Genomic DNA, 26,795 nt, shown 5'->3' with positions numbered 1-26,795 from the left:
ATAAATAGTTCTTAGCAAACCCTCACACAAGAGATTATCTTTTTCGTGACAAAATACGTAAGTCGATTAGGTGCTATTTACAGATGAATGACCCACAAGAAACAAACCTTGCTATGACATGGGAGGCTGTGGTGAGAGGGACATGTATATCCATGATGATGACTCTCACTCAACAAAAAGCGCAAGGATGACATAAACTAGAAGCCGAACTTGGTTTGGCAGAGCAAGCCTGTAAAGCCACACCTTCCCTTACTCATCAGAAGAAGGTTACGACAATCTTTGGGAATCTTAATGCCATCTACAGTAATAGAGCAGAGATAACTTTATTGTGTCCTAAAAAGACTACTTGTCAACAGGGGAATGAGGTTGGGACACATCTAGCTAGACAATTATGGATTAAATGAGAAAAGGAATACATAGGTCCCATCCAGGGGAACGTTGGGTAGGAGGCCCAGACCAAAGAAAGGAAAGCCGGCATCTTTCTTGACCTATACACTTCAGATAAAATGAATACTGGGGAACAACATACATATCTAGAGGACAATATTTACCCACTCATGACCACCTTAAATGAAGTTTTTGATGAACCCATCAGCACAGAGGTGGTACGAAGGGCCATTGACTCACTTAAATTACATTAATCCCCGGGGCATGACAGATTTATGGCCCAATTGTTTCAGACCTTTATCTCTGCCCTGGTACCCCACTTGACTAATCTTTTTAACTATGCAACCAAAACACTGGCAGTGACTCCCTCAATGGATGAAGGGCTCATTTCTGTTCTCCCAAAGCACAACTGCACATCCTTCAGACCAATGAATAGCCTTGCTAAATCTAGATGCTAATTTATATACCAAAATATTAGCTAACAGGCTAGAAGAATTTCTGCCGGAACTAATACTTCTAGATCAATCAGGCTTTATCAAAGGGTGACAGACTTATGACAACCTCTAGGGGATGGTCCATCTGATCAATAAGGCAACTAAAAAGAAGATTCCACCCGCACTTCTGGCACTAGACGCAAAGAAAGCTTTTGACTGGGTGGATTGGCCCTTTCTCTTCCACACACAATGATGCTTTGGCTTTGGGTAACGGTTTATCGCTATGGCTCACGCCAACTATGCTCATCCTTAAACCAGAGTTTGGTAAAAGGAACTGCCTCTAAATATTTTATGTTGCAATGAGGCACAAGACAGGGGAGTACCCTTTACCCCCTCTTATTTGCCCTTACCATTAAAACCCTAGCCGGTAGGATCGGAGCAACACCTTTCATTTGAGACTTAGGGCCAGATGTAGGTAATTCCTATTTACCGACTCTTAAATACCGACTTATACCGAATCGGTATTTAAGAGTCGGTAAATAGGAAGGAGGCAGATGTTGGTAAAAAATTACTGATTCTCTAAGGGTCGGTATTTACTGAATCTGTAAATACCGAATCGGTATTTCACATTGATTCCCATGGGCCTTGAAGCCCATAGGAATCAATGTGAAATACTGATTCGGTATTTACAGATTCGGTAAATACCGAATCCTGCAAGGGTGCAGGGGGTGTCACTTTGACACCCTCTAGCACCCCAAGTACAGGCATGTGTGCCATGTGGCACACATACATGCCCTGAGGGCATGTCTGTGTGTCACATGACACAGGTGTGCATGCACAGATGTGCATGCACACCTGAATTCGGTATTTTACCACCCAATAGGATTGGGTGGTAAATACCGACTCTTAAGGGCTTGTGGCACTCTTAGGAGTGTCACCTACATATGGATTTACAGATTCGGTATATTTACCGATTCAGTAAAATACCGAAGTGGTAAATTTACCGAATCGGTAAATATACCGATTCTGTAAATTCGGACCCACCTGCATCTCAAAAGCCAAATACCGGTCGGTAACGGCTGAAATCGGCCGTTACCGACCGGTATTTTTGCCCGTTTCTGGCAGTACCTAACTATGTACATTCTCACAGACACTTGAAAAGGCTTTGACTTGGTTCTGGGGACCCTTAGTGCAGTTCCTCTCTGTAGGACCCCCACTCTTTTCCTGCCCCACTCGTGTGAGAGCATTACACCTCTTTCAGATTCGAATGTCAGATTTATGGGGCTCATCCACTCTCTTTGCCCACTCAATTGGTGACTAGCCTCTGGCCCTCTCGACTCTGAATCACCACACGTCACAGTACACTAGAGCAGCTCCTCAAATGCATGTAGTTCAGTTGTTCTTGTTGGTTGGGGATACAATGGGGGGTGTTAATGGGCATGTACTTGTCCATTCAAGAGATGACGTGATTTATCAACAGCACATATGATGACCTCTTTTATAATAATTATGCATATGTATGATGGAACTTTATGATGAACACTGTAACTACTCCTGACGTTACTGTCTGAGTCACAGTCTGGAATATGCTTTTACCTGATCGTCTGTATTTATGCCCAGAAAATACAATAAAGAAAGTTTGACCTAAAAAAAACGAAAGAGGAAGACAAGGGAGCGGCAGCTTCTTGCAGCACGCAGCTTTGGAATTATAGGATGTAAAGTTCTCAGAGTCCAGCACAGAATGTACAGTTCCACAACGATAGAGTACTAGTTTAGTAAAAAAAAATATATATATATATATTTATTGTAAATCAAAAAGATACATAGGCTTCTGCGTGATACGACTATGAGGAAATCAAGTGAGCATAACAAATGAATACATAATCATATTTAATAAAATAAATTGTGTACTCTAATCATTTGGTGGAATATACCCTAATTCACTGTGGGGGCTTTTTCCGGGTGTAATCGTGACCTGCGCTCAGAAATGCATAGATAATATTGCAGCATAATTTTCTTGCAAGTCGTAAAACTACATTATTTCGAAATGGGTGTGTGACACTTCAGAATTATGTCATATTCTGAAATGAGGCTGAATGATAAAAAATCCATCTCCGTCCCCTGCAAGCCCAAGTAAGGCAACAAAAACCCATAGGCAGACACAACTTGCTTCACAAAGGGATGTACAAAATATTAAAGTATACGAAACGTAACTATCGTTATAGCCTCAATATCTAGCAAAAAGCAGGATGTACTTTAGTCTGGCATAAATATACCGACAACCAAAATAAGCAGAAGGGTGTGTGGCACAGTTATCAAAGGGAACTTGTTTACAAATGTGTGTACAGACATAGGAAAATGATGTTAGACCTGCCATATGAACAGTGCAATCGAGCATTAAACACACCTGGCTGGTAGAAGTCAAAGAAATGGGTCCGTAGGGCTCTCCTCCTGCTGAATAGTAACTTTCATGAAAGATGCTGTATGGATTTTTCACGGTATACCGACCACAGAAGGCTTCAATTTCAGTCGTCCTTTGTCCACTGTAGCCGCCTGCCTGTAAGGTCAGCCAATACCATACCATTAATTCAAGTTTTCGGCCCAGCAGACAAACTCCCCAATTGAACAATTAAGCAATAAGTGTGCAGTTCCATAATGAAGGTCGGTGTTCCTCTAGTTGGTACACAGGTCTGCAGAGGTCATTTGAAGTGTATTTTATTGGAAATACAAGCCATCGCCCACCCAAGGGTGGCATGCTTCATCATTGGGCTGTACTCCTCATTGGGTTAGCCAGAAAGAAGACACTTCTTATGACCTCTGCAGACCTAGATACCAAGTAGAGGAACCCTGCTTGTCTTCCTTCTAGATGTCTGAGATTGTCAGAAAATGCATTTCTGGAGATTACTTGCAACTGCAACTCAAGATATGGGGGCAGATCGTTCTCCCACACTGCCCGCTACTATGGTAACAATCTTCCTTTTGGCTTCCGCTCCTGCCCTGACATTGCTTCCTTCAAGAAGGGGTGTAATACTTAGTTATTTTAGATGTTCTCCTTCTCCTGTTGTGCAGCTCACCACCGATATGCTCCTTCAGGAGTGATTCATGCGTGATACCAAGTGATGAAATAAATATACCCGACCTTCATTACGCAAGTGCACAATTAATTGTTTAACCACACATATTTATATATAAAACTCACAAACTTCGGCAATAAATGCGCTGTACTTAACATGGTAACACCATGAATGGATAATAGCTTGCAGCCTAAACCGTTGCAGTGCGCCTAATTCCATGAAGTGTAGCCCTTGGTGAAGAATGCCAAGGTGCAGTCTGAGATCTGTAAATTAAAGTATTATCTCCTCACTAAACCTAGAGATGCTAAAATTCACACGAAAAGGCACGAGACCAGCATGAGTCAAGCAGAAAGCAAATCATTCTTCAAATTGGTTTTCTCAAAATACCTCATGCTCCACAAAACTGAATCATGTGGTATATTTCCCAAGTATTGAATGCAAAAGTTACACAATGTACTAAATTCATTCAAGGCAGTAATAATACGTTTTTATGCAACAATAATCACTAGGTATACATAGTTACTGAGAATCCGCTATGCCGTAAGCAAATGGGTGCCTCCAATGGATCCAGGCATCTAAGAATAGTACAACAGATGTTTTGTAGATTTGAATTACTTGATGTGTCTCTACTGTCTTCTCCCAACTAGTTGTTAAAGACATACAATAAAAAGGTAGTAAACAGAATTGTGTAAAGTCTCCTTCTTTGCATGTTCTCCCAAGAACTTTAGTCTTAAGGACCAAGATTGCTGGCATTTTATGCCTGTGAACGCAAAGATCCTTCCAAACAGCCCTCAATATTTGTGCAATTTCTCCTAAGAATGATAACCATTTTGGGCAAACTAATTGGGGTATTTGACAGTTGATAAGGCCACAGAAAAATGTGCAGAAACTGTGCACGTGGTACAAAAGTCAAAGACAAAGTGTGGCCTGCAGAGCAAGACTTTAGCCACCCACATGTGGGAACCAAACATAGGCCGTTTCATATTGTGGGTGAGCTATAAATGCAATAATATCAAAAAAAAATTGACATGTAAATATCAGGACAGACATTTGGGGCCCGATGTAGGAGCCTTAATACCGGTCGGAAACGGCCGATTTCGGCCGTTTCCGACCGGTAAATGGCCATTTGGTATGTAGGTGCCCGTTTCCAAGGGCATATGTAGGTAAATGCACATTTACCGAATCGGTAAAATTACCTAATCGGTAAAATACCGATTCGGTAATTCTACCGATTCGGTAAATTCCTAATGTAGGTGGGACTCTTCTGAGTCCCACAGCTGTTACCGAATCGGTATATTACCATGAAATACAACTTCATGGTAAAATACAGATTCTGGTGTGCATGCACATGTGTGCATGCACACCTATGCCATGGGGCAGGCAGAACTGCCCCTAGGGCATGTATGCCTGCCACATGGCACCCAAGCATGTATTGGGGGTGCTAGGGGGTGTCAAAGTGACACCCCCTGCACCCTTGCAGAAATCGGTAATTACCGAATCGGTAAATACCGATTCGGTAATGCCCTTTGATTCCTATGGGCTTCAAGGCCCATAGGAATCAATGGGGGATACCGATTCGGTATTTACAGAATCGGTAAATACCGAATCTTACAGATTCGGTATTTACCGATTCTGAAATACCCACATCTCCCCCCCTCCAATTTACCACTTCTCAAATACCGAATCGGTATGATTCGGTATTTAAGAAGTGTTAAATTGGAGTTTACCTACATATGGCCCTAAGAGAGCTGCAAGCGTTCCATGAAGCAGACTGTCCCTGCTGCATGGAGGTTTAAAACTAGTTAGCTGGGTCTGCTTGTTTGGTACAAAGGAAAACCCGCACAAACGTTCCATCTTCCTCGTCAAACCGCCAGCAACTACTGTGCAACACTGCAGACTGAAACACATTAAAAACATAATAATCTAGTGTAAGAATTGCTATAAAATTGATTCGTGATAAATTGTACTATTTAATGATCATGTATGTTGACAGATGTAGATATCGAGTGTTAGTGTCACATGAATGTTTTATAGAAATGTTGCTAATGTAAGGCTTTACTTAAACTAATTTGTCAGAAGTCGCTACTGGATGGGTTGCCAGCAATGAATTTGAACTTTACTCCATCAAATACTTTTCTTGTTCAGTAAGTATGGAGGAAGTGTGCCAGGCCAGCTTAATTTGCTTCCCAGGAATAATAGGCTTTCTGACTGACAGCACTCCCACCGTCCCTCCATGTCTACCTGATATCAGTTCCGGTAACATGTAACTGATTAAAGAACTAGGGGCATGTTGGACTTGGCCCTTATTGCAGGGTCATCCCTGAACTTTTTGCCTTCCTTCTAACCTTTTTTGAGACATAGGGTTGGTGGTCTTAGGACTCTGGGTACTTTAGCACTGCTGTCTCTGTAGTAAACATGGTAAAATTGGTCTACACCTGTTTGGCATATTTAATTTACCTGTCAGTCCCTTGTAAAGAGGTATCTCATATACCCAGGGCCGGTAAATTAAATGCTACTGGTGGGCTTGCAGCGCTGATTGAGCCACCCACCAAAGTAGCCTTTCAAACTTGTCTCAGGGCTCTGCCATTGCAGGGCCTGTGCGAGCAGTGTTACTGCCGCGTGACGTGACACCTAAAGTGTGTGTCATGTCTGTGACCCCCCTTTAACTGCATGTCACTCACCCCTAAAGTAGGCCCTAGCTAGCCCTATTGGTAGTGTGCATTGTAGGTGAAAGGGAGGACATGTTCCTTAAGTGTGTGACATGTCCTGGTAGTGACAAACAGCCATTTTGGTTTCTCACTGCTATGAGGCTGCCCTCTCATTGGAATGCATTGTGAATTCCCTGATAAGTGTTTCAGTGGGCCTACCTGGGCCCAGCCTTGTGCCCCTGAAACGTTGGGAATTGAGCTCCTTGTGAGTGCTGGATCACTCTCCCACGACGGGGAGAGTGCTGGTGCCCTGCAGTGCGGCGCTGCTTCCAGATGGAATCCGGTACAAAAGGGGGTGGTGATGGACGGAGCATCTGAATCAATCAAACACTCACACCTAGTCAAAAGATCTGGGTTTAATCCATCATCGTTCTTTAGCCCACTCTGCCACCCCAGTTCAGACATGGCTATATGCAAATCAGTCTGACCCTGTGCCTCATGGGAACAGTCCAGCCCGAACTGCAAAGCCATGTCTTTCCTGGACCGGAAACAAGCTTCCGAGGACCAGTTTCTGGCATTCCAGCCGTCTTCAGCCCGGCTTGCTTGAATCCAGTGGCAAAGTGAGCAAGGGACTCACGTCTGAGCATACCCTGCTACACTTATGGCGGCCAAAAGTGGTACAAAAGGGGGTGGTGATGGACGGAGCATCTGAATCAATCAAACACTCACACCCAGCCAAAAGATCTGGGTTTAATCCATCACCGTTCTTTAGCCCACTCTGCCACCCCAGTTCAGATATGGCTATATGCAAATCAGTCTGACCCTGTGCATCATGGGAACTGTCCAGCCCGAACTGCCAAGCCATGTCTTCCCTGGACCGGAAACAAGCTTCCGAGGACTGGTTTCTGGCATTTCAGCCGTCTTTAGCCCGGCTTGCTTGAATCCAGTGGCAAAGTGAGCAAGGGACTCACACCTGAGCATACCCTGCCACACTTATGGCGGCCAAAAGTGGTACAAAAGGGGGTGGTGATGGACGGAGCATCTGAATCAATCAAACACTCACACCCAGTCAAAAGATCTGGGTTTAATCCATCACCGTTCTTTAGCCCACTCTGCCACCCCAGTTCAGACATGGCTATATGCAAATCAGTCTGACCCTGTGCCTCATGGGAACAGTCCAGATGGAATCCCAGCATAGGGATTCCACTGTGCTGCTGCAAGTATTGAGGAGCGGGAGCCCACCCCACATTTGTGTGTGTTTTGAGGTGGGAGCCCACCCCGCATTTATGCTACGAGGTGAAGCGGGCGCCTACCCCTCATTGTGCTTCAGGGGAAAAGGAGAATGAGCCCAAGCAGCATTGTGCTGCAGGAGAGAAGGTGTGGGAGCCATCCCGCATTGTACTGTGAGAGAGGCGCCACAGAATTCACCTTCCGGTGGGAGCCTACATCGCATGTCTGTGCTCCTGGGGTGAAGGAGGAGCCTACCCCGCAGTTGGATGTTTCCCAAAGAAGCGGCAGCCTACCCCGCAATTCGGTGCCACCGGGCCGCCACCAATGCAACCCAGAAGCCAGGCGCCCATGCCTGGTTGTGGATTGGGCTGAGGGGCTAGGAACGGCCAACCATGAAGCAGAAGGCAGGAAAAGGCTACCTGGACCGAGGCGGGAGAGAGCCCCGCATGTTGCTGGTAGACTGGACACCCCCGGGTGGAGGCAGAGAAGCCCCGCGCAACTGCCCTGAAGAGAGAAGGATTTTTGCGGGCTCCTCTCTGCTGCTTCCCGCCTTTTCGCCAGCGAGTGGAACCAAGGAGAAGTCCCGGTGAGTGGGGTCCGGGAGAGGAGCACTGTCCGTGCTTATGGGTACCCATGAGACGCTAGGCAAGAAGAGCTCGAGGGGGGGTCCCCAGAAGCATTGTTGGGCCTCATAGAAGCCCCGGTGAAGGGTGCTAAGGAGGCACTGTTGGTGCTGGTTTGAAAAGAGCACAGCTGCACCACAAGCATAGGCGGCTGCAACATTAAGGGCTCCACTTTGGCCACATTGTTGGTGCTCACCAGGCACAGTTGGTGCCAAGTGCCCCGTTGAGGGGGCTCCCAAGGCACGGTTAGCGCCAGAATTTTCTCTGCTACACAGCTGCACCGGAAGAGCGGGGCTTCTGCAACGGGGGCCATTTCTTGTGTAGTTAATAAGGAAGGGGTGAGATGCACCCTTTGGCCCCCAGTCCGTGACACACCTTGGTTTTGCTGCATTAGCAGCCAGAGGGCAAGTGAAAGGCCCTACAGTAGAGCCCTGACATTTTTAGACATAGGGCATTGTGCCCCAGAGAAAGGCCAGTTGGCCTGGGGTCACGGTGGGTACCACAGGATTTTTAGAGCCAAGGCCCTAATGTGATGCCTACGGAGATGGCTTTATGTGTTTATGCTTATGAGGTTGCATGATGTGTTATGCGGAGGATGATGCCAAATGTTATGCATAATGTGTTCTATGCCTAATGCTAATGTGATAATGCTGAGTACATTATTTTGCCTGTAGTTACTGGTAGTGTTTTATTCTTACTATTTGTGCTTGTGATGGTTCTGACTGTAGCCTGATTGGCCCTGCCATGTATATAATCCCCTGTAAATTATGACCTGGTGCCAGTTGGCACAGTGTATATGTGTGATTATGATTCTAATGTGTTTTGTATAATACAAAGGCTTTTTTGAATCCAACATTGTGTGGAGTTTCTTTTGTGGTGTGCCTAGTGTGTTGTTGCTGTCTGTGTGTGTTGCGCAAACACTTTACGCGTTGCCTCTGGGATAAGCATGACTGCTAGTGTCAAGCTACCAAGGGGGTGAGCAGGGGTTATCTTCAGTGTGTAAATCCCTGACCCTGACTAGAATGGTGGTTTCTGCATGGCTTAGCCGCATGCTCTAGCCAACCAGAAATTTCTAACGGCACAAAGGAACTGACTCACATTTAGTAGATACGCAACAATGAAAAGGAGATAGTTATTTAAGGTTAGCCTCAGCAATGGGGTGGCAAAGATCAGCATGGGGGTATAGAGGGTGGAACGATGGAGCAAAAGAATTGAACACTAACTAAGCCTATCTTCACCTAGGTATATTCTGAAGATGAGGAATGTGTGGTTAGAAGTACCGAACAAATAACTGTGGGGCTTATTTACGAAAGTCCTGCGTCACTTTGCACCACGTAAAGTGGTCCATGTGTGGCGCAAGTCTCTCATTTTGAATTATAAAACCATTTGAAGCCCTGCATGGCTTTGAGTGGCCTCATAAATGATGAATAAGGTGTTGCAGAAATCGCTGGTGCGCCTTACCCTGCAATCGGGAGGCATCCATGGGCATTGCGGTGGGTTTTCCCACACAACACTTATGGAATTTGAAGCTGCCCCAGATTTACAAAGTGACGTAAACATGGTGAAGCGCCAACTCCTTACCCCTCCTGAGGTGAGGTGATGGTGCAAGGGTGCCTACGTTGGCGCTAGGCTGCTGAAACAGAGCCAGCGCAGATAGAAAGGACAGGAATGCACTGTATTACTTAAATACGGAGCATTCCTGCTCTTTCACTTTGGCGTAGGGCAGCGCAGCAAAGTGTCTTGCTGTGCTGCCCTATGCCAAAATCCAATAAATGAGGCCCCCGTCTAAATACAACACATGTTAATCCAAAACCACAAATAACATTTTGTGAGAAATGCTACTTGTACCACTGGCTAAAAACCTAAATAATATAGCTGACCCAGTATCAAATCCTGATGAAGAGATTTAGAGTTGAAAAAAATATACATCAACACCCAGCAATACCTAATAAAGCAGAAACTGGAAAACTGGGTGATGAAAGAAATAAGTAGTTAAAGTTTGGAGCAGTCCCTTTTCTAGTTCTATTATAACTCTAAAAAAGATGGAATAGAGATAGTGAACAACAGCAAAAAGAGACTTCCAAGGAAAAGAACAGGGGTAGATATACAGGGAGAAATGAGAGAGCTGAAGAAGGTAAAAACAACTTAGGTACTGTGAAATGGATCCCCATTTGGTTTAAAACTGAGGTCTGTATGACGGAACAATGCATGTGATTGCATTGTATACCTGAACAATGTGTTCTTTACCACAACTGCATCTTTACCGTGCATGGCTTTTCCATGTATGCCTTTACAGCAAATTAAGTTGTAAAGACATGATTGGTAAAGGCATTAGCATGGCAAAGTTTACATCCCAGCCCCCACCATGAGCCCTAAAACCCATTCCTTGCCCTAAAACCACTCCGATCCCAGCGCTAAATACACCCCAGCCCCCCTCCATGAGCCCTAAACCAATCCCCAGCCCTACAAACACCTCAACCCCCCCTCCCTGAGTCCTAAAACCTGGCCCCAGTACTAAAAACTACCCCAACCCCAGCCCTATAAACACCCCAGCCCGCCACACTGAGCCCTAAGACAAAGCCCCCAGTCCGGATAAGTACCCTGACCCCAGCCCTAAAAACTGAAATCTACTCCCAGGCACATCCCAATTTATCCGGTTCTTCCATGCTCGCCCGGGAAGGAATTCCCTCCAAGTCTCTGCCCATTCGCTTCAAATCTGCTGACTGCCTTTACCACGCATATGCCTTTACGGCCTTTACAATGGAAATCCTTGTAAATGCATGCGTAGTAAAGGAAAACGCTTGTTAAAGGCATATGCATGGTAAAGCCAAGCAGGGTAACACTTGTGTTGTAACAGCACGTGTGGTTCCAACCGTGTTGTTAATGCCATTTCCCAAACCTGAAACAAGGGGATAGAGATATTTCTGGGGCAGAAAGGAGAATACAATAAACATGAATAGAGGTGCATAAGGGGTTTGCTTTGTTTAGGGGGAGGGCCTACATCCCCTGCTCCCCCCAGTAAAGCAAAAATTTTAAAAAGGGAGGAGAAGGAAGAAGTGTAGGGGGAGGACGGAGGAGGATGGAGGAGGAAGAAAGGGTGACCACAAGGAGGGGGATTAAGAGGTCTACACTTCCCCTACCTTTGCAAGGCTACTCTTGGAAGGGAATAAAAACATGGGACAATATAGTATCTGTGGGAAAGGGTTGGTAGTAGAAAGAAAGGGAAACAAGAATGTCTGCAATCCTTTATGAAAACCACACTTGTAGGAAGCAATTTTGAGATATAAGGAATTCATTGAATTGGATTTTCATAACTAGTAATGTATACCAGTGCTAGAATAGTTAGATTGAAATCTGTATCAGCACATCTTTTCTGTTCAAATGTAATAATACATATTAACATTAAACTGATATATTTAATATTCATTCTAAAACTCACTGACATTTCTCAGTTCTGAAAAGCATGAAGAAACCACCTACCTCTGTCTCATAGTTATTAAAGTACTTCACATATCGGTTTGCAGTCATATTAGCAATGGAGTCCGGGCATCTAGAACTGATCATCCCTATGATCGCAGCTCGAACCTAAAACAATAAAGCGGAATTGTAAAACAATATTATACTGAAATTCACATTACAAATAGTCTAATTGTAAACCAAATGGTCTAGTTATAAAACATGAGAACCCGATCAGGGAACGGGAAGGAAGCATGGAAGCATTTGTACAGGGCCGGACTGGGAACCAAAACCAGCCCTGGCAAAGAGCTCGGCTGCGCCCTCCCGTGAATGCACCCCTCCCTTGCCGCCGAGCTCTTTGCCAGGGTCGGTTTTCGGCCGATTTTGTTTCAGGGTCGATTTTGCAGCTATGTTGCAAATCCGCCCTGTAACAAAAAAGGCCCCCAGGCACCCAAAAACGGCCCCCCACCTGTGCGGCCCACCGGGGGATTGCCCGGTGCCCACTACTGCCAGTCCGGCCCTGCATTTGTATAGTACTTGGTGGTGGTCAGGGCCGCGCCTCCGAGAGAAGTAGGTCTAGAGCGCAGAGAGCTACCCATCTCAAACTGCACCCCACTAAACCATGCAACAGTGCAAGAGAAAGGCTGTGTGGATCATTTCTGCACAGATGGAAGGATTGGGTTAACTTTGGAACATATTCGAAAAAGTGGTACAAATCAGAAAATGTGTGACATTGCAAAAAATGGGAGTGCTTCTAATGGAGGATGTTGGCCCTCATTTCAAGAAGCCATGGGGCTTATTTACAAGCCCCTTGACCCGCCTGTGCATCACTTCGTATGACTCACCAGTGGCGTAACCTGCTGCGTGATATTTACAAGTACACGTAAAGCTACCCTGCGTGGCTTTACGTATGCTTGTAAATATCGCCCCTTTTCAAGCAACACTTAGCGTGTTGGGGCGTGACATGGGTGTCGTGAGCAATCATAAACCTGGAAATGCGTCAGAATGCTACACCACCCCAGGGATGGCGTAGGAAGGTGCAACAAATAGAAATATTTTCATTTCTCCTAGTTCTTTTCCTCTTTCAATGTGTACTGCATTCTACAGCACGTATTGGAAGAGGAAATCACCTCAAGGTGCCCCTTCCTGCTCAAAAATAATCCCCCCACGATGCAGGCATCCTTTCAGGGTGCCTGCGCCAGCGCATGGCAGCAATTTGTACGCTAATGTAGGGAGAAGCACAGAGATGCTACATACTGTTGTAAATATGTTGCATGCCTGTGCTTCAAAACTAATGCAGCGTGGTGCAGCAAAATTACTTACAGCACTGCTCTGCATTAGTTTCTCGTAAACAGGGCCTTATGTATTTAGTTCCAGTAAAACTGGTCACTCAAGTTACTGCTACTGCAGGGTGTGGTTTTGACTTGGGTGGCTTTACCCTCCCATTCCAGTTGTTTTCTGCTCAGAAGGAGTAATGAATGGTGGTACTGTAGTATCAATTACCACAGATTGCTCCTCTTTTCAACCAGTTTTCACTGTGCAAATTCTATCAGGTTTCCCAATATGCATTCTCAAGACAGCCAAACAAGTCTTACTGGCATCAGGTAATACATTCCCAAGTCACTGTGTGTGAAGCCGTTTGCCTTTTTTTAGCACAAAATTGTGCTTTATTCTAACTGTGGTCTGAGAATCATAAAAGCTGCCTTTATTTTTCTGAATTTGTAAGGATGAATGTACATTGACACACCAAGCTCAAGGGATCATCACAGCATTTAATGTTAGTTGGCATCACTGTGATGTGTATGTGTTAATATCTGAATGGAAACGAATGTTCTATTCATAGTCACTGGCTTCGAACCACCGCCCCTATGAAGTACAGTAGGGGTTAATGTTTGTAGTCATTTTTCTAATGTATGGACAAGGACTATTCCATGTTTAGGTTCACTGAAGACTAGGCAAAGTAGCAGCAACGGAGGTGAGGCACCAGGATGTCATTCTATTGGTGCTCAGCATGTGTTGCCTGTCAGTTGGGGAGACCATGGGCAGGCTGGACAGTTTCGCACCTCGAGGTTGCAGTGCTATCCTTCCGTAGCATGTGCGCCTCTTAGGTTAGGAGATTTACAGCATGGCGAGAAGAGCCAATGAGGAAGAGTACTTTAGGGTGGGTAATGCAGCCAAAGCAAATGCCAGTCTGAAGGCCCAGCAAAGGAGTACAGCTGTCAGAGGAGCATCATAAGCTTATCTGAGGGCTACCATGAAGAACCAAGGTCAGCACAGCCAGGTAGAACATGCAGACAGTTTGATGTGTGATATGGAAGAAAGAGGCTATGAAAGGCTCTGGGGAGATGAGGCATGCCCAAGTTCTTTTAGCCCAGGGCAGGCTGAGTACTGCAACCCGCTGCCAGGTCTCCAGTGTCCTGGACTGAGTACCTGTACCAATCATTTCCATTTCCCAATAATTCATTTACATATAGATTTTCTAGCTCTCAGTCTTTGACCTATCACTGTGTTAGGTTTGCTATCTCATTGGGCCTCAGTAGTGTCCTCTGGATTGCAATGCTTAATTACATAAATCTGTCCCAGCTTCCCCAATCTTCTAATAACCTTTGAGTTTTCACAAAAGGAAGAATGTGCTAGTACCGGCATTCACATCATCAGTAAAAGCTGCAAGGAGGGTAATGACTACTTAAAAGAAATATGATAACCCATTAGAAAATCACAGAGTTTCTTAAAGTTGAGGATCCAGTCTTGGACCTGAGCTGAAGTTTAGGTCTAGAGGAAATACTTTAATCCAGAAATAACAATAACAATACCACAAGGGAGATTAGGAACATGTAATCTTTGATCGCTTAACTGGCCAATGGCGAGGGATGGTTAGATGCCAAAATAGAAGGGAGAACAAACTCATATACATACTCGCCCTGGCCTTTAACCTAGAGTTATCAGGCATATTTATGATACTGGTAGAAAAGTTGTCCCCACTCCTCCCCAGGCTTTGGGTAATCAAAGGGCTAGCAGGAGACATTCCCAATGCTACACCCAAAGTACATACAAAAGTAGATGAGGAAAGATTTGCACCTCTCAGGTGAATACATATTTACACCAATCCCAAAGGAAAGCCAAAAAAGGATCTCAAATCCACTAGCTGAATTTAAGACGACCACGTCAGGATTCTCGTTTGTGGCCATTAGAAGGCCCTGCAAGGTCTTTTTTTAGACCTACTCATGTCAAAACACTCTCAAGCACATTGCACACCTTGCACCACATTAGTTCGGGTCTATGCCACACTCCGGTGCATGATGGTGCATATAATTCCTTCTGTTAACAAACTTTCTCTAGAAGATGTAATGGAGTTGGTGCTCTCTTGAGCTTCATTGTTTCTGGCTTCTAGAGATATACAGACTCATTCATGCTTGCTTTATCAACTTGTTGTGCTCTCCGCTCCGATTAGCACTCCATTTCTGGTTTCCCTATTTCCTCTTGTGCCTGCTGGCTTACATAGTCTTTCTCTCTATACGTCCAGACCTTTCCTTTAATTGGTTGTCCCCGATGTCCCTGCAATTTATGTGTTTCTCACACCTGGAATTTTACCAGCACTTGTGCTTTTTCCTTGAGCTTTCAGCTGGTTCTACCTTGTGAGTTCAGTGTGCAGTGGCTGGCATTAGTCTTTAATGCTGAGGCTCCAGGTGAATCAATTGTTATTCTGCTTTCAGGCTAGGTTGTAGATTGTTTGTCTCATGGGTTTCCTTTTACTTGTTCCTCACTTTCTATTTAGTTATTTTGGCTTATCTGTACCTTGTTGTTATAGCTTCTCTATCACTTTGTATGCCACTGATTTTGGCTCTGCCGGCACACTCCCTGTCCAGCCCTGGTTGTTGTGCAGATTCCCAGGCAACTATTATCCCTTGTTCTATGTGGATTGTTCCAGTTATGTCCTTGTTTATTTATGGATTTTCTTTTTTTGAATTTCAGTGTTCCTATATCTTCAGACTTTGTGTCCAGTCTTCTTCCTGTTCATAGAATTCAGGCCTGCTATTCACTGAGCACATTTACTGTAGTCAGTGTTTGTTCTATTCTCTTGTGTTTGAATTGTAATCTTAATTATTTTCATTATTGAAAAAGAGTGCCAGTGAGGTACTGAGGCTTGGTGCCTCTGCAGACACTCGCCCATTACTCAACAAAATAGCGGCTGGGTGTCTTCCAAGACTCCGAGTTTATTGCTCCTTGCTTTCTTGAAAGATCTTCTATCCATCACTTTCCACAAACTATCATGTGAGATAGTATGTATATTGGCTCTATGGTGACTGCCGCCGCAAGCACCACAGTTTCAGCTGAGCCCTTTCAGTTCCGGGCGAGAAAGGGAAGCGCCGTCGGAGTGAAACCGGCAGAGTCGGCAAAGTTGGCAAAAGCAGGCGGCATCTGGGAATGCTCATCAACGGAGGCAAAAGGAGAGGAGCTTAAGGAGGAGACGCCCCCCACACTCCATCTAGCAAAAGTGTGGCTTTTCGGCTCCAGAGATCGGCAGAATTCACCCGGGCCTGATCTGAGGATTACACACTCGGCCATGAACAAGGTACATGGGGGGGAGAGGAGGGGAGGGGGTTGCCACGCTAGACTTGCTCGATGGTTATAGAGGGAGCAAGCAAGTTAGTGGTGGAAAAAGGGCAGGAGGAGCGGTAGGAGTAGAGACAGAAGCTGCAATCCCGCACGCAAGTTTGGAGGCTAGGGGAGGTGGGGAGACTCAAATCCCCCCAGTAGGGGTAATCTTAATTGAACCACTAGCAGAGCTCAAAGGTGGTAACAGGGCAAGATCTAGCTATTGCCTTAGGAACAGGCAGTTCTCCAAACAGAGTTTCCTCCCCCCTATAAAACAATGTGTGGCCCCTAGAAGCACAAAAAGGAAGCCCAGAGGGGTTCCAAACCCAGACCACCAAGCACATAAAACAAAAGCCAAAACAGCAAAGGGGAAAGACCCGGGGAAAGACCAGACAAAACAAAAAATCAGAGTGACCCCCTCTCTAAGATTCTTCTTCAAAGTCCAGCAGAGGGTTCATTCGAGGGGTAATTACCCCGCTCTGCAAGATAAGAACATATCTGCAACTCTTAACACAGGCTCTACCGTAAAAATAAACTCCCTCACTGGAGTGGAACCTAACGCCATAACACCAGATGAAAATATTCTGGCCATAAGCAAAGAGAAAGAGACAGCTACTCATACAGATCCACAAGCCGTGGTACCAGAAGGCTCCACTATGGCAAAACCTGTTGAACAACCAGTAGGTAACTTAGGGGAAGACCACCCAGCCCTAAGTCAAACGGAGAACCTCATGGAGAAGTTTATGGATAAAATGCTGGGAGAAATGAGAGAGAAATTCACAGTTTCAGAAGCTAACCAAAGTAAGATCCAGGAGGTATGCGAAACTCTTAACCACAAATTATATGCACTAGGAGAAAGAGTGACAGCGGTCGAATCATTAGTAGAAGCTCTCAGTAAAAAAGTGGAATCTAACCAAAAGGAGGTTAGATCCTTAAGAGACAGTGATAGAAACATGAAAGAGAAACTTGAATCGCTAGAAAATCAAGCGAGAAGGAACAGCTTGAGGGTTTTGAACGTTCCAGAGAATTTGGAAGGGCGGACATCAAAAAGTTCACTATCTCACTCCAGGAAGAGTATTTCCCCTGGACCAAAGAAGCTGATCTGGCAGAAGACATTCAGAGGGTTCACCGCGACCCTTTCGGCAAAAATAAAGAGAGGAAGACACCAAGGAAAATTTTAATTACTTTGAAAACTAATACCTTTAAAGAATGAATCTTAAGCGAGGCCTTAAGAAAGGGCACCTTTAATAAGGACAACTGGTCTTTCAGAATCCGCTCAGACATGTCTAAAGCCACCCAAGACAGGCAGTGGGAATTGGGACAGTACATGCAAGTACTAAAGCCCCAAGGTGCCACAGTTCAAATGAAATTCCCTGCAGCCCTGAGGATCATGTGGAGAAACAAAATGCATAATTTCAGGGACCCCAAAGAGGTTGAAACTTTTTAGAGCAAATTAAGGATCAACTGCGGACCACAACATAAAATAAGAAAGGTGAAACTTGCGAATTAGGCGAAGCATGGTGCTCAAAGAGGGCGAACAATACCGCCAAAAAGAAGAAGGGAGGCTTTCTCAGGGTGGGTAATGATGAATCAAAAAAAAAATAACAAATACAGAATAAAAAGAGAACACGAGTGGGGAGCAAACTAGGGAAAAAACTGAAAAAATGTCCTCACTAATTAAATCAAAAGGAGCATACGGGCCTACAAACATGAATCAGGTCATGCACTCCCCAACATAACATAAGAAGATGATGAAAAACTCTAAAGAATTTAAAATACTCTCTTGGAACGTCAATGGTCTTAGAACTGCTAATAGAAGGAGGAGGAGCCTTGAATACCTTAGGGAAGTTGATAGTGAGATAATCATACTACAGGAGACGCACCTTCTAAGTGCGGAATGGGACCAAATAATGAAAAATCTCTAGCTGGGTCGATGCCTATATCTGCACTAACCAGTACTGCAACATCAAAGGCATAGTAATAATTTTTAAAAAATCACTCAAAGTCAAGATCGAACACACGGTAGTAGACAATAAAGGAAGATGGGCAATAACCAAAATAAGAGTATCCGATAATACATTCACTGTAGTAGGCTACTAAGTCCCAAACTCAGACGACCCAACCCCTCTCCAAAAACTCTACACAGAACTTCTATCAACAACCTCCCCGATAATAATAGGGGGCGACTACAATATAATATTAGATCCCAAAATGGATAGATCCCCCCCAAGAAGACAAGCAAACCTACCCAAAACGAGGGAGTGGTTAGGCAACTACAAAAAAGATCTAGACCTGATGGATATGTGGAAAGAAAAGGGCGACAAAAGACAGCCCTTTACCTTTCACAACAAAAAATTAGGACACAAATCGAAAATCAACTACTTCTTAATAAACAGGAGTCTACTAGGTAATGTTAGGAGCATAGAACATCTGCCGGCTCAACTGTCCGACCACTCAGCAGTCCAACTAACACTGCAAATGACAAATAACAACACACAACCCAGATGGACTGTCGATCGTACTATACTACTAGACCCACAGTTAACAGAAAAACTTAGGGTTGCGACAGTCAACTTCTTTGAGGACAACAAAATTGGCACTTCAAAACAAATCACCTGGGATACATACAAAGCAGTAATCAGGGGGACGCTGTTAAGTATGGGAGCTTACAGATCCAAAGTTATGAAGCAGGAAATAGGAGACATGGAAAAAGGTATAAAATTACTCGATATCCAAATAGCAACAGAGAACACTTCATGCACCAAAGAAGTATTAGAAAAGGAGAGGCAAGAACAAAAAGGGAAACTAGTTGACCTTCTTAAGAGTAAAGTGAGGAGAAAATGGGAAGTCAGCAAACTATCGAACCATGAATATGGAGAAGGATGCGGCAAAATGCTGGCGTGGAAAATGAAGACGGATCAAACCAGAAACGAAATATCCAGCATCCAACAGCAAAATCAAATAGAACCAATCTCTGAGCACACTGTAATAATGCAGGAGTTCACAAACTTCTTCTCCAACCTATACAATGAAGATATAAACCCTACTGAGGAACAGATTGGAAATTATCTAGATCTCCAGCCTCTCCCATCCTTATCGGAAGAAGAAAAATAGAACTGAATGGAGAAATTATAATTGAAGAAGTAAGAGATGTGATTAGAGAACTGAAAAGAGGGAAAGCGGCCGGCCCAGACGCCTTACCCAAGGAGCTCTACATAAACCTGAGAGAGACCTTGGCTCCACCAATTACAGAGTTACTAAATATAATCTACAAGGGTCAAGATAAAATCCCCGACTCCTGGAATGATGCAACCATTAGCATCATCTTAAAACCGGGGAAAAAACCAATAATCTGTGAATCATACAGACCTATCTCATTGCTGAATTGCGGCTACAAAATCTTTATGCAGATCATGGCAAACAGGCTAGCAATTGTAATGACAAAACTGATTAACCCAGACCAAAAGGGCTTCGTGAAGGGAACATTAAATCAATGGGGTTCACCCACAGAATCAAAGGACCTGGGTATGAATAGTATAGAGAGAAGTGGTCCTTGACTTTGATTTAAATAAACACTTATATGAATATCATTTGTTGTTTAGTTATGCGATTAAATCTGCATATATGGTTTTAATCAAAACAATGGGAGAGAAAAATTCAATGGTGGACAATACCCAGAAAGGTTGACACAATTATCAAGAAAAACAAGGGAATATTAGAAAAGCAATCGAAATATGACCACACTGTGGATGTTTGTTATTGACAAAAAAATCACTTATTTATTTACAATTTGATAAAACAATTGTCTGAACGGCGCAACAGACTATCAAGAGTATAGTCGGTGAAAAAGGAAAGGGGTGCTCAAGTGATTTGGAAAAAAGAAATAGACAATAGTGGTATACTGTTATAATATTTACACAATACAAAGCGGGATAGCCTCCGCTATTATATGAGCCTGTTCCCTGTAAATGTCAATTAGGGGTGAAAAGGATCACAATTAAACTGGGAGGGATACAGGCGAATCAAAATGGTAAGCGTCGACGTTTCGACCCTGGTGCTCTTGGGATATTGGGGACCTCGGCTGCGGGTCTTCTTCAGGACTATGGAGGGGGGGGGAGGGGGTAAGCTAGGCCGTTATCCAACACTCGGTCTGGATTTCACACCGGTGATGTTGTTCTAGTGTGGACCTCCGTCTACACTTCTAATGGGTAGGTCACCTAGTATCTTGTTGGGGGTTCAGAGGATATAATTTGACTCTCGTTGGTGGTAAATTGACTCTCTATCAGGCTGGTATTCTCAATGGGGCCGCTAAAAGGAAATAATAGCGCGATCCTACCGGTGCCCCCTCAGGCATTCCGGTGTTGTAGGTGTCTTGCGATGCCTTTATCGTTAAAGTTCGCCCGAGTGCTTATGTAAAGTTTCTCTGGCAGGTACTCGAGTTACCTCCAGTAATATTTAATTAGGCCAGGTACCGCAGGAAGGCTTGTACCGCAAGGCAGCTTCTGTCGGCGTTTGTTCGAAGACAAATACAAGAGATAACCCACAAACTCTTTGCTGCAATAGATATAGCCACCAGTGAAAAAAAAAACATTAACAATAATCACCTTCGATGCTGCCAAACCATTTGACAGAGTCAATTGGACATTCTTGAACAAGGCCATCAGCAAATACAACCTAGGGGAGAGCTTTAGTCGTATGAAGGAGGAAATATATAAAAAACCAAGAGCTAAGATACTAATCAACGGAAACCTCACCGAAAACATTGAAATTTGAAGAGGAACAAGATAAGGGTGCCCGCTGTCACCACTACTCTTCAACCTCTACATTGAGCCCCTAGCAAACAACCACAGAAACCACAGCTCAATAACGCCCTCTAAACATCATGAATGGACCAAAAATGTGGCTCTGTACGCGGAAGACCTGATGGTATTTACAGACAATTTTCAAAATTCTACTGCAGCAATAGAAGATACATTAAATAACTTTGTTAGAGTGTCAGGGTATCAGACTAATCAGGCAAAGACAGAGGCCATGAGCTGGAACACACAACCCAATACCCCTTATTCCAAAGATAAAATAAAATACTTGGGGATCAATCTGGTTAAAGACCTGGAAAAAGTGCCCCAGATAAACTTCAACAGAATCGTTGGAGAAACTAGAAGACTTCTTAAAGTATGGGATGGACTACCACTAAGCTTCCTGGGAAGATTCAACATAATAAAAATGTCCACCTTACCCAAATTTACCTACCTTTTCAACACTATACGTTTGGAATTCAAGAGAGACAAGTTGAAGAAAATTCAGGGAGAAATAACGAGTTTCATCTGGTCATTCAAAGGCACGAGAATGCCATGGAGTAAACTAAGGAGGACAAAAGAACAAGGGGGGATAGCCAGTCCTGACCTTTTTGAATACTATAGGGCTTTTCACTTCAAAAACATGAGACCTCTCTTGAAGAGCTGTCAACACTACCCCGAATTTTTACAAAATATGACGGGAAGAACAGATCACTTTCTATATAAATTTAGACACCCCAAATACTTCAAAAAGATAAAACTAAAGATCCTAAACAGCGCAGTAAAATTGTGGTATCAAATAAGAAGCACGCTAAACATACCATACTACAGCGCCTTGGCCCCTATATGGGAATCTCCGAGCACCCCGGACTGCCTAAAAGACTGCATGGCCTCCCTGCTGAAAGCAGCAGGAATTAAAGAATGGGGCCAATTGATGATAGAAAACTCCATAATCTCTTGGGATCGACTAAATACAATTTCCAATTCATCACTATCTATATTCAAATACTACCAACTTACTAACTGGGCTAAATCACTCACTGAGAAAAAAAGGGGAAATGAAGATCTAGAGAAAGAGATGATGAAAGATACTCCCAATAAAAAAAGAAATATCTAGGTGGTATTGGGCCCTCATAACAGCTGGGGAAGAAAACTTTATGTTCCCAGAAACAATCTGGAGGAAAGATATACCAGAGCTGGACTTAAAAAACATATGGCGAAGATCCCTGGAAAAATGCTGGTCTACCATAAAACCGGATGCCTTAAAGAGGAATCACCTATTCACTACACACAGGGCCTACTGGACCCCCAAAAGACTATCCAAATTCAAGGGAGCCAAGATAAAGACCTGCCCTAAATGCGGAACGGAGAAGGCAAACGACTTACACATGTTCCAGCAATGCCGCCTCCTCGACTCTTTCTGGCAGGAAGTCAGTAAGACGATAAGCTTCATATTGAAAAAACAACTGGACGTAAGTATAAACCTTATCATCTTTGGGATCGACATTACAAACGATCTGGGTAAGTTAACAAAAAAACAGGAAAGTTTATTGTTTGTAGTGATACTACTAGCAAGGAGAGAGATATGCATAAACTGGGTTAAACTAGTACCACCATCACACGAAGACTGGCTGAACTCCATAGTAAAAATAAGTAAACTTGACAGGAAAGGAAAACCCAGTAAAAAATATCGTTTTTGGGAAATTTGGGAAGACCATCATCAATCAGGCACTTAATGCACCAGTGTGATTCCGGAAAAACAAAATCCAATTATTAAGCGATGACAATAATTCAGACAGGAAACATTCCCGCCAAGTATCCAGGAGGGCTAGCTCCCCCAAACCCATTAGTAAACGGAATTATTGATTGTGGTAAAGGACCAAGGGGACCCCAAATTAAAACAACCGTCAAAGAGAAACTCCCCACCCAGGATGGCCACCATGGGGCAGTGAAGGCACAGATGTTGCAGCAACGGTCTCCTGATTACACCTTATACATAAAATCGCACAATGAGGATAAAAAAAAAGAGAGATAGTATGTATATTGTTTTCTTTCTTGTACCTTTGGATTGAATCCCTTTTGATTATTGACCGGTATATGCATCAACTGTCTACCTCTGTCTTTTCAGGCACTGCCCATTTTAGGGCTGATCTCTGTCCATTCCAAACTATTCCAGTCATCAGTTTCTGCCTTGTGCATTTTATTCCAGACATTATTGTACTCCCTTCCTCAAGAAACACTTTGTTTCTACTTTGAGCAAGCTCTTTCTGTTAGTATGTCTATTCTTGATTTTACAGCAGGGTTCCTGGCAGACCATCCCTATAAGAGGTCAAGCATTCCAAAGGATTCTAGTTAAGTGGCTTGCCCAAAAGGCAAAGTGCTGAGTTTCATTAATGCCCATTGGAAATTATATCACAAAAGATATTGATTTACCAATGAATTCATAGGAACAGGTATGTCCCTTTTTAATAACATAAAGTATATTTGGAGGAAGGTTTGAGACATGCAAATAGTATGTCCCAATTCAGACTGGTCTACAGTCTGAGTCAAGTGGCCACCATGCAACAGTCAACTGCACCCATTTTAGCTTTAATTCTGTACAACCCAAGTTAATGATTTTGATCAATGGTAAGACCAGATTTGAAGTCCTGGGCCCTAATGGAAAAGAGGGATAGATACACGAACAGAGACTTTCTCTAGAGCCTTTGCTCAAAATAAAATTAAACAGACGACCATTGATTCTTCAAATAGTAAGCGTCATGAGGAAATGAAGGTCGCAGAGGTGAGCCAAATATCCATAGAGCAGATGTGTTAATTCTTTAAATTCTATAATCATTTATGCTTATTTTATATTACAGCAAGCAAAACAAGATATTGTTTAGCTCAGAGCCAATTTGCAGGCCCATGTTTACATAGGTCTACTTAATCAGTCAATCAATCAATCGGGTTAGTAAAGCGAGTGTCTCAAGATGGTAGGAGGGTGTCCCATTGAGTGCTGGGATCATCCGCAGAGCCATGTCTTGAGGTGCTTCCTGAACTGGGGCAGTGTGGGGGTATGCCGGAGGTGGAGGGGGAGGTCGTCCCAGGCCTTGACTGCGAGGTAGAAGAAGTACTTACCTCCCGTTCTGGTCTTGTAGATACGTGGGATGGTGGCCAAGGAGAGGTCAGCTGATCAGAGCTGTCTCTTGGGTGGGTGAGAGGAGAGGCAGTCATTTAGGTATGCTGGTCCAATGTTGTGGAGGGCCTTGAAAGCGTGAGTGAGGAGCTTGAAGGTTATTCTTCTTTCAATGGGGAGCCAGTGGAGATTGCAGAGGTGTTGGGTGATGTGATGTTGGCGGGTATGTCTAGGATCAGTCCGGCTTTCTGGACGGTCTGGAGATCGCAAAGTAGTGTCTTCTTGACTCCAGCGTAGGGAACATTTCTGTAGTCCAGTCTGTTACTACTCATGGTCTGCATGGCCATTTTTCTAGATTCGGGTGGGATCCATTTGAACGTTTTCAGAGTATGCAGAGGGTATTGTAGCAGGCCGAGGATACAGCATTGATCTGTTGGTTCATCATGAGTGATGAGTCTAGTAGGATGCAGAGGATTAGTGCATGGTCTGTTGGTGTTGGGGGGTTCTGAGGTCTGGAGGCCACCAGGTGCCGTCCCAAGTAGCTGGTGTGGAGCCAAGGATAAGGACTTCTGTTTTCTTGGTGTTGAATTTCAGGCAGCTCTTCTTCATCCAGGTGGCAACGGCTTTCATCTCTCCTTGGAAATTGTGCCTGGTGATGTTGGGTTCTTTGGTGAGGGAGAGGATGAGCTGGGTGTCATCAGCGTAGGAGACAATGTGAGCTTAGTGTCTGATAATGGTTGCAAGGGGGGCCATGTAGATGTTGAAGAGGGTGGGGCACTCCACATCTGGTCTCTGTTGGTTCCAAGAGGAAGGGAGGAAGTCTGACTGGCTGAGTTCTGCCTGTGAGAAATGGGCTTATCCAGTCAAGGGCCTTTCTATGGATTCTGGCATCGTGTAGACTGGTGGCTAGTGTGCGGTGGGAGACGGTGTCGAAGGTGGCTGAGAGGTCCAGGATTATGAGGGCTGCTGTTTAAGCCAGGTAACTTCTGACATATTCAGCCTCCTTGCCATTTTTGCAGCATTTAAGTGAAGATGACTATCTCGGCGTCTGGCAGTTTACATCGTTTGTATCTTTTCAAGGTTAATTGTATTTATCTGATGGGGAAGCTGGCACCTGTTAACTCACTCTGTCTAAGTATAGCCTTCCTGTCAGTTGAAAGCCTACTACAGTATGCCTATGTGGAGAAAATGTATCAAAGTGTGAAGATTTTGGGAGGGGATAGCATTGTATTCTCAATTGCTTTGTCTCACTGTACACCTATATCATAATTGTGACTTATTTTTAGATAATAAACATGTTTTAGACTTGACGTTGGCTTGGAACTGCTGTTTTCTCTAACTGGTGCAAGACTAATATTTTATGTATGTAAAGAGATTGGTTATGCCTATGTTTATAGGAGTAAATATGAACTCATGTAATGCCAGTAATTCTAATATCCTGACCTCTGATATCTAGAACCCTTGTCACTTTGAGTGAGAGGGTCCTATTGTAGTTTGAAACAAAGCTAGGAGAGGAATCTGTCTCTACCCAAGTATTGAAATATTTGAGAATAATTAAGATGCATCTAAGCAAGCAACAGGAAAGGCACCAATGTGTTTGTTGTAGAAGAGGCCACCTGAAAAGAATCCTGCTTGCAGTGAAAAACTGCACTGAAAGTCCTCAACAATTAAAAATACTGTAATGAGCTAGAAACATATGTGAAAGATTCTTAATTATTGGGGAGGCAAAAATGGCGTTTTGGAACCTTATGGTTAATATGCTTCTTTCTGGCACCACCCCAAGGAGATGGATGAAGGTAAAGGAGGAGATTATTTGACAATAAGTGCTATTTACATTTATTTTGATTCCTTGACCTTTTCTATGGCTTTTCTGCCTGCTTCCTATTTAAAGTTATCCTTGATTTTCCATATTTCTAATGTCGTCAGGAGCAATTTCAAACTCCTTGTTGCTGTTCAAAATCCATAAATTGCTGTTTTGTTTCACAGTCTTTTATCTGAACTCCAATGTTTATTACATTTGAACAAGTCCATATTTGTACATAAATCTCAGCTAACAAAATGGTTATAGTCTCTTGTGCCTGGTATGTATCCTCTCCGCTATTAATGCATTGGTGTGCCAAGGACCTGATGAAACAGCATTTGGCTAGCAACCAAAAATATGGTAGGTCCTGTGTGTCATTGATAATTTGCTTGTGAAAAATGTAATTATTAGTTAGGGTGGATGGTGGTCTACCACATGTAGCAATAGCACTATTCGTGTTAGTTAGAGTAAAGGTATCAGTAATATAAATCTGAGCTCAAACCATCGTAGCCATGGAATTGAGTGGAGAGGCTTAACTTAAGAACATGTGAAAAGCATTTATAGGTACCAAAACAAGTAAAAAGTTGAAAACACAACAGAATAAAAATCCCACTCAAATGTATAAACATAGAGAA

General features: G+C 43.8%; 1 protein-coding gene across 1 annotated transcript in view; it reads right to left on the bottom strand.

Annotated features, from left to right (window-relative positions):
- The window catches only part of LOC147724580 (fibrocystin-L-like), a 1,106,658-nt gene that overhangs the window by 743,989 nt on the left and 335,874 nt on the right, over nucleotides 1-26,795 (bottom strand). The window contains exons 20-21 of the mRNA XM_086966124.1: nucleotides 11,877-11,981; nucleotides 3,229-3,378 (exon numbers count right to left, since the gene is read on the bottom strand). Of these exons, the coding sequence (XP_086822250.1) occupies nucleotides 3,229-3,378; nucleotides 11,877-11,981 (255 nt within the window). The remainder of the gene's footprint in view (nucleotides 1-3,228; nucleotides 3,379-11,876; nucleotides 11,982-26,795) is intronic.

The sequence above is a fragment of the Lissotriton vulgaris genome, chromosome 4_1, assembly GCF_964263255.1.
Source record: "Lissotriton vulgaris chromosome 4_1, aLisVul1.2, whole genome shotgun sequence".
NCBI lineage: Eukaryota > Metazoa > Chordata > Amphibia > Caudata > Salamandridae > Lissotriton > Lissotriton vulgaris.
This window is presented reverse-complemented; position numbering and strand designations above follow the sequence as displayed.